Source organism: Odontesthes bonariensis, chromosome 20, assembly GCF_027942865.1.
Source record: "Odontesthes bonariensis isolate fOdoBon6 chromosome 20, fOdoBon6.hap1, whole genome shotgun sequence".
NCBI classification, from domain to species: domain Eukaryota; kingdom Metazoa; phylum Chordata; class Actinopteri; order Atheriniformes; family Atherinopsidae; genus Odontesthes; species Odontesthes bonariensis.
Window position 1 is genome coordinate 3,789,656 of NC_134525.1, and position 11,156 is coordinate 3,800,811.

The following is an 11,156-nucleotide window of genomic DNA, read 5'->3' on the forward strand; positions in this document are numbered from 1 at the left end:
TATAAAATATAATAGGCCTATATAATTTTTTTTAAGCCTATTCATACAAATATTTATTTGTATTTTATGTCTTTTTTTTCTTTTGTCCCAACACATTCTGATGGTGCCGCTAAAAAAGATAATTGTCTGGAAATGCAAAAATCTATGCGCGGTCTGATAACCATCTCTGACGAATATTTATTTCTCTGCGCAGTAATGCTGCACCTTCATCCACGGGATCGTTGTCAAAGGGACATGTTGGTGGAAACGGTCGCCTCCTGCTGTGCCTGGTGGACTTCTAGAAGTAGAAGAACTCGCTCTGCTGACTGAATGAATGAGGAAATCAAATGGCTGAAAGAGGGCGGAGACAGAGAGAAACTCAAGGTTTATTGAGTAAAAGTTTCTCTCATTTCAGGGTTAATCAACTCAGAGTTTCCACTAAACCTGCTTCGTGAAACGGACCTCTGGTGTGACGTCATTGGAATGCACCGACTCCGCTGTCATTTTACAACTTCATGTTTCTACAGTGGCTCACAGTCGGCAAATCAAACGACTAAATACCAAATTGGGGTTTTCACATGTTCGTGCGCGCCTATCGCATGATTTAGACTCGATGATTTCGGTTGAGAATGTGGGGATTTTTTTTCGGTCGCATCAGAGCACATTTTTAAAAGTCGTGGGGACAAAATTCAAATCATAAATAGTGGGGGGGACATGTCCCCACCGTCCCCCCCGTAATCGACGCCTATGACTTAGGCATAGAAGAAGTCTGTGTTAGTTTAAATAGGCTTAATTATTTAACAGAACATGATATAGATGAGAAGACATAGTTTATGTGTGTGAAAACAGCATTATGTTGGGAATAAAATAACTGCACAGTCAAATAGCCACTTAATATTTATTTTACAGTGTAAAACATGATCAGAATGAGGTACCTCCATGCCGAGGTCTCACCTGTTTGAACAATGTTTTTATATTTCATCTTAAGCTGCTGCCAAGTGCGCTTCTCCCCCGCGGGATTGCACCTAAATGAAATAAATGAATGGGCTACCATTCAAGCAGTTTCCCTGTAATATTATTGTGATTGCAAAGGACTACATTTAAACTTACACTTTTGCTGCTGCAACGGTGTTGCACTTATTTCTAAAAACGTATTGAAACTCGCCGTATGAGCGCATTAAGATTTCCAATTCGAGGTTGGTGAAAAACGTAGCCCCTCCTCTTCCCCGTTGCCATGGTGACTCGTCGAATCGGGGCTCCATTGATGCTGGCTTTTTAAAGTTGTGGCACACACGCTAAACTCAAGGTCCTACTCAGAGTTGATTAAACTCACTCAAATCAGCGTTTCTGGAACCGAAAACTCAGAGTTTTCTATCTCAGAGTAGATCAACTCAGAGATCAGGAATAGACTCAGAGTTTGTTGAACCTGCTTTGTGAAACGGACCCCGGGTAAACCGCTTTCCCGGCGAAACTCATTCAGAGCTACTTCTACACAAACAAAAATGCAGCGTTTCTTCGCAACTTCGCTGGTGGTTCTTCCAAGGATAACTTTAGAGGATATACACAGGGTCGTGGAGTCACACTCACCAACACCACAGTCCAGGCTGAGGAAAGGGTACAAGTTATTTGTGGAGGAGTATATACACAGTTAAGGTAAATTGTCTAACGTTTTATTTTTATCAGTAGGCTACTCAATAGCCTTCCACATTCATGTTTTGTAATGATAAGCAAACCATATACGATCCATAGAAATCATCTGAAATATTGTCTGTGTGTGAAATGTGTGTTAAATATTTGTCATGTGTAGACTATAATATTATGAATATAATTTGCCATGGTGGCTATGAAGTCTCCGTGTGCAGCGTTAGCATTTTAGGTTAGCCAAGGAAACGTTAAGCTAGTTATTTGCTTTTTTTTTTTTTTTAGCAACTCCTGAAAATAACATTCTGTATATGTGTGGCATACAGAGCCATAGTTAATTTGATTTCCCATTTTGGACAGCTCATGTTCAGGGTGGTGAAAATAGTCTGGGTGTTTTGTGATAAGATAGGAGATTAGTTTATTGTTGTTATTATTTAGTGTAAAATATGGTCATCAAGCAATCGGGATGCAGTGTCTAACCCTTACCAGCAGAGGGCTCGTTCGCTACACTGTGTGTTCAGGGACAAAGGGAAGTCTCGCGGGAATACGTTCCGCGAACGAGAACACACCTGTGAATGCGAAAGAAGCTGTGTGTGGCGAACGGGAATAAATAAGTTTACCTACTTTTGCTCTTTGCAGGTAAGAAGGGAGGGTTAGAAGGGTGTAATTGATGTGTGAATATGTTATGTGGTATTTTATAATCCCGGTTGGACTTAATGTGATTTTGTTTATAAACGTTACTTGTTCAGCGAACGTAATGTACTGAGGAAGGCTGGCCAGTGGTTAGTGTTGGTTGCCTAGCAACCTCGAGCGCCCGTTAAGCTGGAGAATAGCAGTCGATCTGCGCTGCTCATGTGTAGTTTATGATTTTAGAAATAAATAACTTAAAATAGATATATAATTAATTTGGTTAATATGACAATGTTTATGTGGTACTTTATAATCCCAGTTGGACTTTGTGATTTTGGTTATGAACGTTACTTGTTCAGCGAACGTAACGTATTGAGAATGGCTAGCCAGTGGTTAGTGTTGGTTGCCTAGCAACCTCGAGCGCCCGTTAAGCTGGAGAGGAATAGAAGTTGATCTTAAAAGCTCGCGCTGCTCATGTTTAGTTCATGGTTTAAGAAATAGATACATGATTAATTTGGTTAATATGACAATGTTTGGGAGACGTGATTGACTGACTGTGTATTTCAGAAATAAGTTGATATTGAATGTACTTGATGAAACTGGTTTTTGAATAGTGATGTAAAATACATAATTATTTGTTTTGATGTTGGTGCTGATGTTATTAGAGAAGGAGAACACACCTGTGAATGCGAAAGAAGCTATTTGTGGCGAACGGGAATAAATAAGTTTACCTACTTTTGCTCTTTGCAGAACAAAAATCATTACAACAAATTAAATGTGTAGTGGAGGCAGTCTTCACTCTGCACCACGCTACATATGCTCAGTGTCAAATGTAGTTGATGGAAAGGTGGTAGTGAGAGGCTCGATGAGGAGGAATGAGGAGCCCCACAGACTACAGGTTTCTGCTTAGTTATAGGGCCCGTTGGCCGAAGTCTGTGTTTGTTTTGATAGTCTGTCCGGACTAACAACTGCAGTTGCAGTTGCACTTTTCCCCTTTCTTACAAACAGTACAGTAGCGTAATTAATTAACAGTAATTAATTCATGAATAAATACATACTTTCGAATGAAATCATAATGATATGGAAACATGAAATTAAAGGATATATTTTATAAACTCTGTATGCGTTCATCAAAAAAGGGCCGCTTATTAAACATGACGCTGGAATCGATCTAGAATGCGTTATTTTTTAATGTGCTGGATGGTGGGTGGTCCGTGGGGGGCAGAGAACGCATTACGTTTTTTGTCCCCACCACTTCTAAAACCAAACTGACGCCCTTGGCTTCTGTTGCTTGGTTGGTCCACAGTTGAAGGTTGGGGCACAGCTGTCCCATCAGATGATGCTGTGCTTTTTACTTGTTTTGCTTTGAAATATTCAAAAATGGGTTTATGCCTTTTCATCTTGGTTGTATATTCCACGCCACGAACAATCTCTGCAGTCTACCACAATCACTACTTCTGCCGCGCGATTTTCAGTGCTGCGCTGTTATAGGCCTACATTTTGCAACATTGACGTGTGAGGTGAAAAATATTGGTTAGGGAAAACGCTTGATTAAATTATTACCGCATGGGTTGTGTTTAAGTTTGATCTTCGACAGGTTTTGAGTTGAAAACAAACTTGCAGGCTCTCGGATACACACAGAGCGGGGAGGGGGGGTTTCACTCATTCATGGGAGGGAGCCAATCAGAGACGCCTCATTATCGCGTCACCGATATGCATGAGAAGGACCGGAAAACCCTGTCGTTATATCTTTATTTTAAATATATCTTTATTTTAAATATATCTTTATTTTAAAGTTATATCTTTATTTTAAATCTTTTTATAATCTTGGGAAAATACCATATTCATAAATGTAAATGGGGAGGAAGGAAACCATCTTTTGTTGCTTTCAAAAACGAACTCAAATTTTATTTGAACTCTTTAGAAGGACTGAACAGCCGAAATGCCGAAAGGACTATTGATTTAATGGCAACTTAAAATTTTTTTTCCTCTTTTGATTAGTTGTTGCACTGTACCCCGCCTTTACAATGTTTGTTTTTGATGTGTTGTTACAATAAAAAAAAGAAATAAAGAAAAAAAAAGAAAAAAAAGAAAACCCTGTCGTATCTCACCAAGCTATTCTTCCTGCCCACCAAAACAGCTTGAAATAAAGCAACCATAATGTTTTTTTAAACAGAACCGACGCCTAATGCATTCAATAACAATGGTGAACACAGCAGTATTAATGAAATGACGATGGAAGTTGGCCTTTAAGCTGCTATAGGCCCAGCCTGCTGGGGGGCCTCATCTGTCACACCTTTCCTCACTTTACTCTCTTTTTTCCCTGTTTAATTTCTCAAATGATATTCTGTACATGTGGCATTATTGTGGTCATTAACTCGTGTTTCCCTGTTCCAACAGGTATCCTTTGAATGGTGTTACAGTGCCGCCGCGGCCCCCTCCCCCGTCCCCCCCTTTCTCTCTTCTCAAACCCCAGCTGGTGGAGGCGGATGACCACCCTTCCTGGTTCTGGTTCTGGTTCTGCCAGAGGTTTCTTCCTGTTCAAAGGGAGTCGTTCCTCTCCACAGTCGCCTCAGGCACGCTCAGGACGGGAGATTGGACTGAAGACAAGTTTCGGTGCAATCTGTTGGTTTCCTTAGCTAGGAAATTGTTTTTGAATTGGCTCTATATGAATGAATTGGATTATTTTGAAAATAATTATGATTACAATGAATTGAACTCCAATTGGCTTGAATTGGACTTTATTATTTAAGTGCCTTGAGATGACATTTGTTGTAATTTGGCGCAATATAAATAAAACTGAACTGAATTGAAACTGAACTAACATGTGGAATAGGAAAAGCTGATGTTTTTCCCATGTTCCCATGTTCAGGTTATGAGTTCATTCACTTCACCTGTCGATTCTCTCAGCTGCATTCGGTCACTCATCAGTTCCCACAGTATATAAGCTCTCTAGTTTCTCACAGTCTGGGTGAGATCCTTTCACCATTCACCCTTCACGCCACGCCACGCCCAATACACAATACACAATACACATCTGGGATGAGGCAAGGAGTGTACAGCGTGCTGCGGTGCTGAACACTTTCAGCATAAGAGCCGGAAAAAGTAGTCGCGCTGTACACTTCCTCGCTCATCTCTCCTGCATTTCAGCCCAGAGAGCCCACAGAGTCCACAGAGCCCATAGGACCCAGAGACCCAGAGCCCCAGTTAAGAGAGCAAGAGCCCCGCGAGCTAGTGCCCATAGAACCACAGCTTCGAGCCCCTCCCTCCCACCCACATGATCCCCACTTATTGGGGGTCCAGAACCATCTCTTTAGTTTTGAGAACATTTAAAATGAGATGGTTGACATCACACCACTGCACAGAGCTTTCTGTTTCAGAGAAAAAGGCTGAACTTATGTCTTTGTGCAGTTGGCTGAGGATGAAATAAAGACATGGCACGTGTCATTGTGTATGTTATCTGCATGTGAAGTTTCAGTTTTTTTTTTAAACAACTAACACAAAGACAGCTGGGAAACGTTAACACTCGTGGTTTTAAAAAGCCTATGTGACATTGAAAACACTGACTCAACATTATTAAGCCACTTCTCACCTTCTCTAAATGTATAAAATGTTCTGAGGAGCTGCAGTGGCTGTAGCTCAGGAAGTATAAGAAGCATCCACCATTGGAAGGTCATGTTGTGATTCCTGACACATTTATCTGATGAGATAAGAACGGTGAAAACATTTGATGAAACTAAACAATCTCGTCCGACAACCTTTGTGTAAAAACACAAATGGCTGAAAACAAACCATCTTACATATTTGTGGTTTATCAGGAGATTTCTACACACGCAACGGTGGACACATTTGCATTCCAGACTGACAGGCGTCAGAAATGTTTTCCTATCAGTGTCCAACTGTCTGTAATATTTGATTTTAACTCATCTAAACACGCCTTTGTCCCTTTGAGAAGCAGCGAGCTCTCACGCTTTGTCATTTATTTCCTGGTATTAGAGGAGCCAGGTTGAGATACATTTTAAGATACGATGGTCATAACAACTTTTACTGAAAATAAGTTGGTTATTTTGTCACACGCACCAAAGAACAACCACATTATCTCAGACCAATTCTTCTCTGAATGAGCAAAGCTGTTCTGGCCACTTTTTGCCTCCTGTTGTCCACATGTTCAATCATAGAAGAAGGAAGCCAGCTAAGGATGGAAGGATCCAAGGTTTCCCAGCAGAACATTGCCCAATGCATCACACTGCCTTTTCCAGCTTGCCATCTTCTCATAGTGCATCCCTGCACCACATGTTCCCCTCGTAAGCGTGCATCCAGCCATCCACGCGAGGTTAAAGAAAAAGTTTTTCATCAGGCCACCTTCTTCCATTGCTCCATGGTCCAGTTTTAATGCTCACGTGCCCATTGTTGATGCTTTTGGCAGTGAACAGGAGTCAGCATGGGCACCCTGACTGGTCTGCAGCTATGCAGCCCCATACACCACAAACTGCAATGCACTGTGTCGTCTAACACCTTTCTATCAGAACAAGCATTGACCTCTTCAGCAATTTGAGCTACAGTAGCTCATCTGATGGATTGGACCACATAAGCCACTTTGACCACATAAGCCAGCCTTTGCTTGCCCATTTTCCTGCTTCTAACACACCAACTTTGAGGATAAAATGCCTAATACATCCCACCCACGAACAGCCACGATGAAGACATAATCAGCTAATTCACCTGTCAGTGGTCATAATATTATGCCTGATAGGTGTATATTTAGTTGATTATGAACTACTAACATTGATTTTCTGAGGGAGCAAACTCAGAATACTAAGATGTTTTTCTTCATGTGCCTGAGAAAGGAAAGCCCTTGTTCTGTGAGTTTTTGCTCACAGCCTGCACATATACTGCAGACATTATTAGGGAACTATTTCCTCTGCAGTTATCTGAAAATGTTTCCACATTGTTTTCAGTAGATGTTGAAGTATTTAAAGGCTGTGGTTTTGAAACAAAATGTGTGAATTCTCTTAATTTCCATCAAACTTCTGTTTACTCAGAAAGTGGATCATAAGCTGGAAAAAGTTATTTAGTGAATTTGAGCACATTGATTATTTTCACTTTCAATTGATTAAACTGTTTTCTTCAAATCATACTGGATTGGGATTAAGCCATTTTTTTTCTTTCTTGTAGTCACAGGAGGAGACTAATGACTGAGAAAGATAAATGTTAAAGCATCCGTGTTAAGACTCTGTTTGTAATGACAGCTACAGCTGACACACCCCTAGGCTTGCAAAGCAGGTCAATATAACAACAGCAGAAACCAGCCCAGCCTGCACTTGACACAAAGCCTATTTCCTGCTTTTTGCTGCTCTGGATTATAAAGACATGTCTCATAGTAAGTTTTGCCTTTAACTTTCTATTTTGCAAAACTGCTGACTGCTTGTAATATTATTTAATTCTAAGTATTGTTAAAAACTACTGAAAATGAATATTGAGGCAATTTATTGATTAATAAAAACACATATTACATCAGATAAGAATGATAAATTGTTTATTTTTTACACAGATAAGATTTCACTCTTCATCTTTGGAAATGGCAGATCTTTGAAGAAAGCCCTAATAAGCAACATTCTAGGAAAAGATATATCTGTACTATCCAGAAGAAATATTCTGAAAAACACCTGCTCATACGAAGATGATACACATCAGTTTATATGTACACCAGATCTGAATGTAGAATCTGAGGACATGAGAGAATTATTTTCTATGAATCCACATCCTGACATGTGCCTGTTGGTGGTAGAAAGGGGGAGTTCACCAGAAGATGTGAGGAGGCAAATAGATCATTTAAAAGAAAAAACAAGGAAACCTGCAAATGACTTCAGAGTTGTGCTGCCACCTGGACATACAACCACACAGTTTTACCCCATCAAAACCTACACCTTCGACAAACTGATGAAAAAACTGAAAGAGCTGAAGTCAGCCAGAATGAGGTAAAGGAAGAGTTTGAGCATTTGAGATGACTTCATGTAAAATATTACAAGGAATATCTCTTCAATGATTCACAATATTACACGTAAAGTATTTTGCACATAAACTAATAAATTCAACTTATTAATGCACTGTAAGGATAAAAACTAAAACTTACACATCAGCAAAAACACTTTCCTATTACGTCAATATGACCTCTTGATCTTGTATTATAAGTTCCATTCTAAGTCACAAACTATGTCAACGCAACAATCTAAGGTGACAAAAAATAAATATCAGGCCATTAATGGATAATGCTTTGACATGTTATAATTACTCATTTTGCAGACCATCATCTTTTGAGGGTTATACCAGTTGCTTTGGGCACAAACAACCCCATACTGGGAGCCAACCCCATACTTGGAGCCACTCAAACACAAGTAAGTTTCATAGCAAGATATTTAGCCCCAGTATTCATCTGACAGATATTACTACCCTTCTTTTCCGTCCGCTCAACCCTCAGCAAGTTGAAGCAAATGGCTGTCCTCCCTAAGTCTGGTTCTGCAAGAGGTTTCTTCCTGTAAAAAGGGAGTTTTAACAGTTTTAATAGTCGCCTTGTGCAAGCTCCGGATGGGGGATTGGCTCCAAGAGAAGTTTTGATGTAATCTGTTGGTTTGCTTACCTAGGCAACCTTTATTTTTTTGGCTCCATATGAATTGGACCAATTTGGAATTGAAATAATTATATTTGATTGGATTATGATAGTATTACAATGAATTGGACTCTAATTGGACTGTATCTTTTGAGAAGACGTTTGTTTTGATTTAGCGCTATATGAATAAAACTGAATTTAATCTAATTAATCAGAGCATTTCTACGCCCCCCCAAAAAGTTTAAAATGCAACAAAGTGGTATTACTATCTTATAGCCAATACTAATTCAAATGTTTTCTTTACTCTGTGATCTTGAATGTTTTCCCCTTTATGTACTGCGTGTGGAAAAGAAAATGTTTTGTTTCATTGTTTTAACAGACCAGAAGATTTCAGTCATCATCCTGGGAAATGGAGAGTATTTGAAACAAAACCTGATATCCTTTATAACAGGGAAAGACATTTCTGCAATGTCCAAAAAAGAAAATGTGAAAAATCCCAAGAGATTTGAAAATGATATGTATGAGTTTACATATACAACAGAATCAAAGGAAGGAGATGATGAGATAAGAGAAATGTTTTCTGAGAATCCCAACCCTGACATGTGCTTGGTCCCGGTAAAAGAGGGGTTTGATCCAGAAGAAGTGTGGAACCAAATTGATAATATGTGCAAAACAACTGGAAAACCTACAGAGGAGTTCATAGTTGTGCTTCCACAAGGACAAACAGACAACTGTTACCCATTTAAATCCTACACCAGGGAGGAGCTACTCAGGAAACTGGATGAGTACAGACAATTGGAGGCAAACAACAAAAAGTAAGAGTGAAAGATTTGTATATTTACCATTTATCATTTTAAGTAAGACAGACAACACAAACAACATCTTTCTTGTCACAATTCCACATTTTAGGTCTGATGACCTTCCTGAGTCACAAACGGCAGAAGAGACTGATAAGGAAGTGACAGGTAAGAAACAACTCACCTCAGTAGGCATTTCACCATCTTATTTCTGTGTGTGTGTGTGTGTGTGTGTGTGTGTGTGTGTGTGTGTGTGTGTGTGTGTGTAGAGGAGGGTAGTTCATTAAACAGAAACCATAGGTTTTATAGAAGCTTACAAAAACTCTTTTTATTCAGGTTGCAGAAATAGAAAAGAAAACTTCACTCGTCCCAAGAAGCGTCAAAAAAGTGAGATCTGTGGCTTAAAGATGTGTCTGAATATTTAAATGCATGAAACAAAACTGCAAATCTGTTGTGTAATGTGTAATAGATGTTAATGTGTGCATGTGTATGTATGTGTATGTGTGCACATTCTCTTTGATACAACGCATGCATCATTTTAAAACAGCCAAATAAGGAAGAAAAAAACTTGTTTTAAATTTCCCCCATCATCTTTTGCTTTGTTTCTGAAGGAGAGCCGGCTGTGAACCTTGTTCTGCTGGGAATGGCCGGAACCGGAAAGAGTGCATGTGGAAACACAATCCTGATGGATAACCGCTTCACTTCAAGAGTCAGTTCAAAGCCGGTTACAACAGAGTGTCAGATGGCAGAAAAACAGATAAATGGGATAAACGTGCGAGTGATTGATACACCAGACATCTTTGATGATGACATTGAATCATCTGTTAAAAAGGAAAATGTGAAAAAGTGCAAACAGCTCTGTGAATCAGGTCCTTGTGTGTACCTACTTGTGATGCACGTTAGCAGATTTACAGAAGGAAAAAGAGACATCCTGACAAAGTTAGAACGAGCTTTTGGGAGCAGAGTTAAAGAACAAACCATCATCGTGTTCACTCGTGGTGACGACCTGCACCGTGCAGGAATGAGCTTGGAATCTTTTTTGGGTACCTTTCCACCAAACCTGAAAAATATTGTTGACAAGTGTGGTAGAAGGTGTGTTCTGTTTGAGAACAGCAGCTCACATTCAGGTCAGGTTGACATGCTTATGGCACAAGTGAAAAGCATGTTAAAACAATAAAAATAAGTAAATGTCACAGATCATATCCATAAAGTGCTGGGGTATGATTTATTTTTGTAAAGATACAAGTAACACTGATCGCACTCCTCTAAATATATGAATTAAACTATTTGTATTCTATTTTTTTTCTTGACCATTGTTCTTTCAAGGGGTTTGTGTCATTTCTATGTCATATTATCATTATTTAGAAAGTAACACCGTTGCTGCTGAGATTTGGAGTCATATCATTGTCTCAGTACGATTTGTGTGTTGGCTGCTGTTCACATTAACTTACAGTCAAACGCAGGTTTTTTTCATATTCCTAAACAAAGCAATAAAATAAATT

General features: G+C 39.4%; 1 protein-coding gene across 2 annotated transcripts; it reads left to right on the forward strand.

Moving 5' to 3' along the window:
* The first annotated feature begins 7,556 nt into the window (after positions 1-7,556).
* Positions 7,557-10,951, forward strand: LOC142370268 (uncharacterized). 2 transcript variants are annotated; one of them, XM_075452757.1, is made up of 7 exons: positions 7,558-7,630; positions 7,802-8,228; positions 8,554-8,645; positions 9,237-9,672; positions 9,767-9,822; positions 9,991-10,041; positions 10,266-10,951. In XM_075452757.1, the coding sequence occupies exons 1-7, from the start codon at positions 7,621-7,623 to the stop codon at positions 10,829-10,831; spliced, it is 1,638 nt and encodes a 545-aa protein (XP_075308872.1). In that variant the 5' UTR covers positions 7,558-7,620; the 3' UTR covers positions 10,832-10,951. The 2 variants fall into 2 exon arrangements, with proteins under 2 accessions (XP_075308873.1, XP_075308872.1); XM_075452758.1 differs by lacking the exon at positions 9,991-10,041 and having other exon boundaries at positions 7,557-7,630.
* The last annotated feature ends 205 nt before the right edge of the window (positions 10,952-11,156 follow it).

Coding starts and splice junctions, on each gene's coding strand:
- LOC142370268 (XM_075452757.1), top strand. Junction 8,646..9,236: donor TTGGAGCCACTCAAACACAA/GTAAGTTTCATA, acceptor TTGTTTTAACAG/ACCAGAAGATTTCAGTCATC. Junction 10,042..10,265: donor TCCCAAGAAGCGTCAAAAAA/GTGAGATCTGTG, acceptor TTGTTTCTGAAG/GAGAGCCGGCTGTGAACCTT.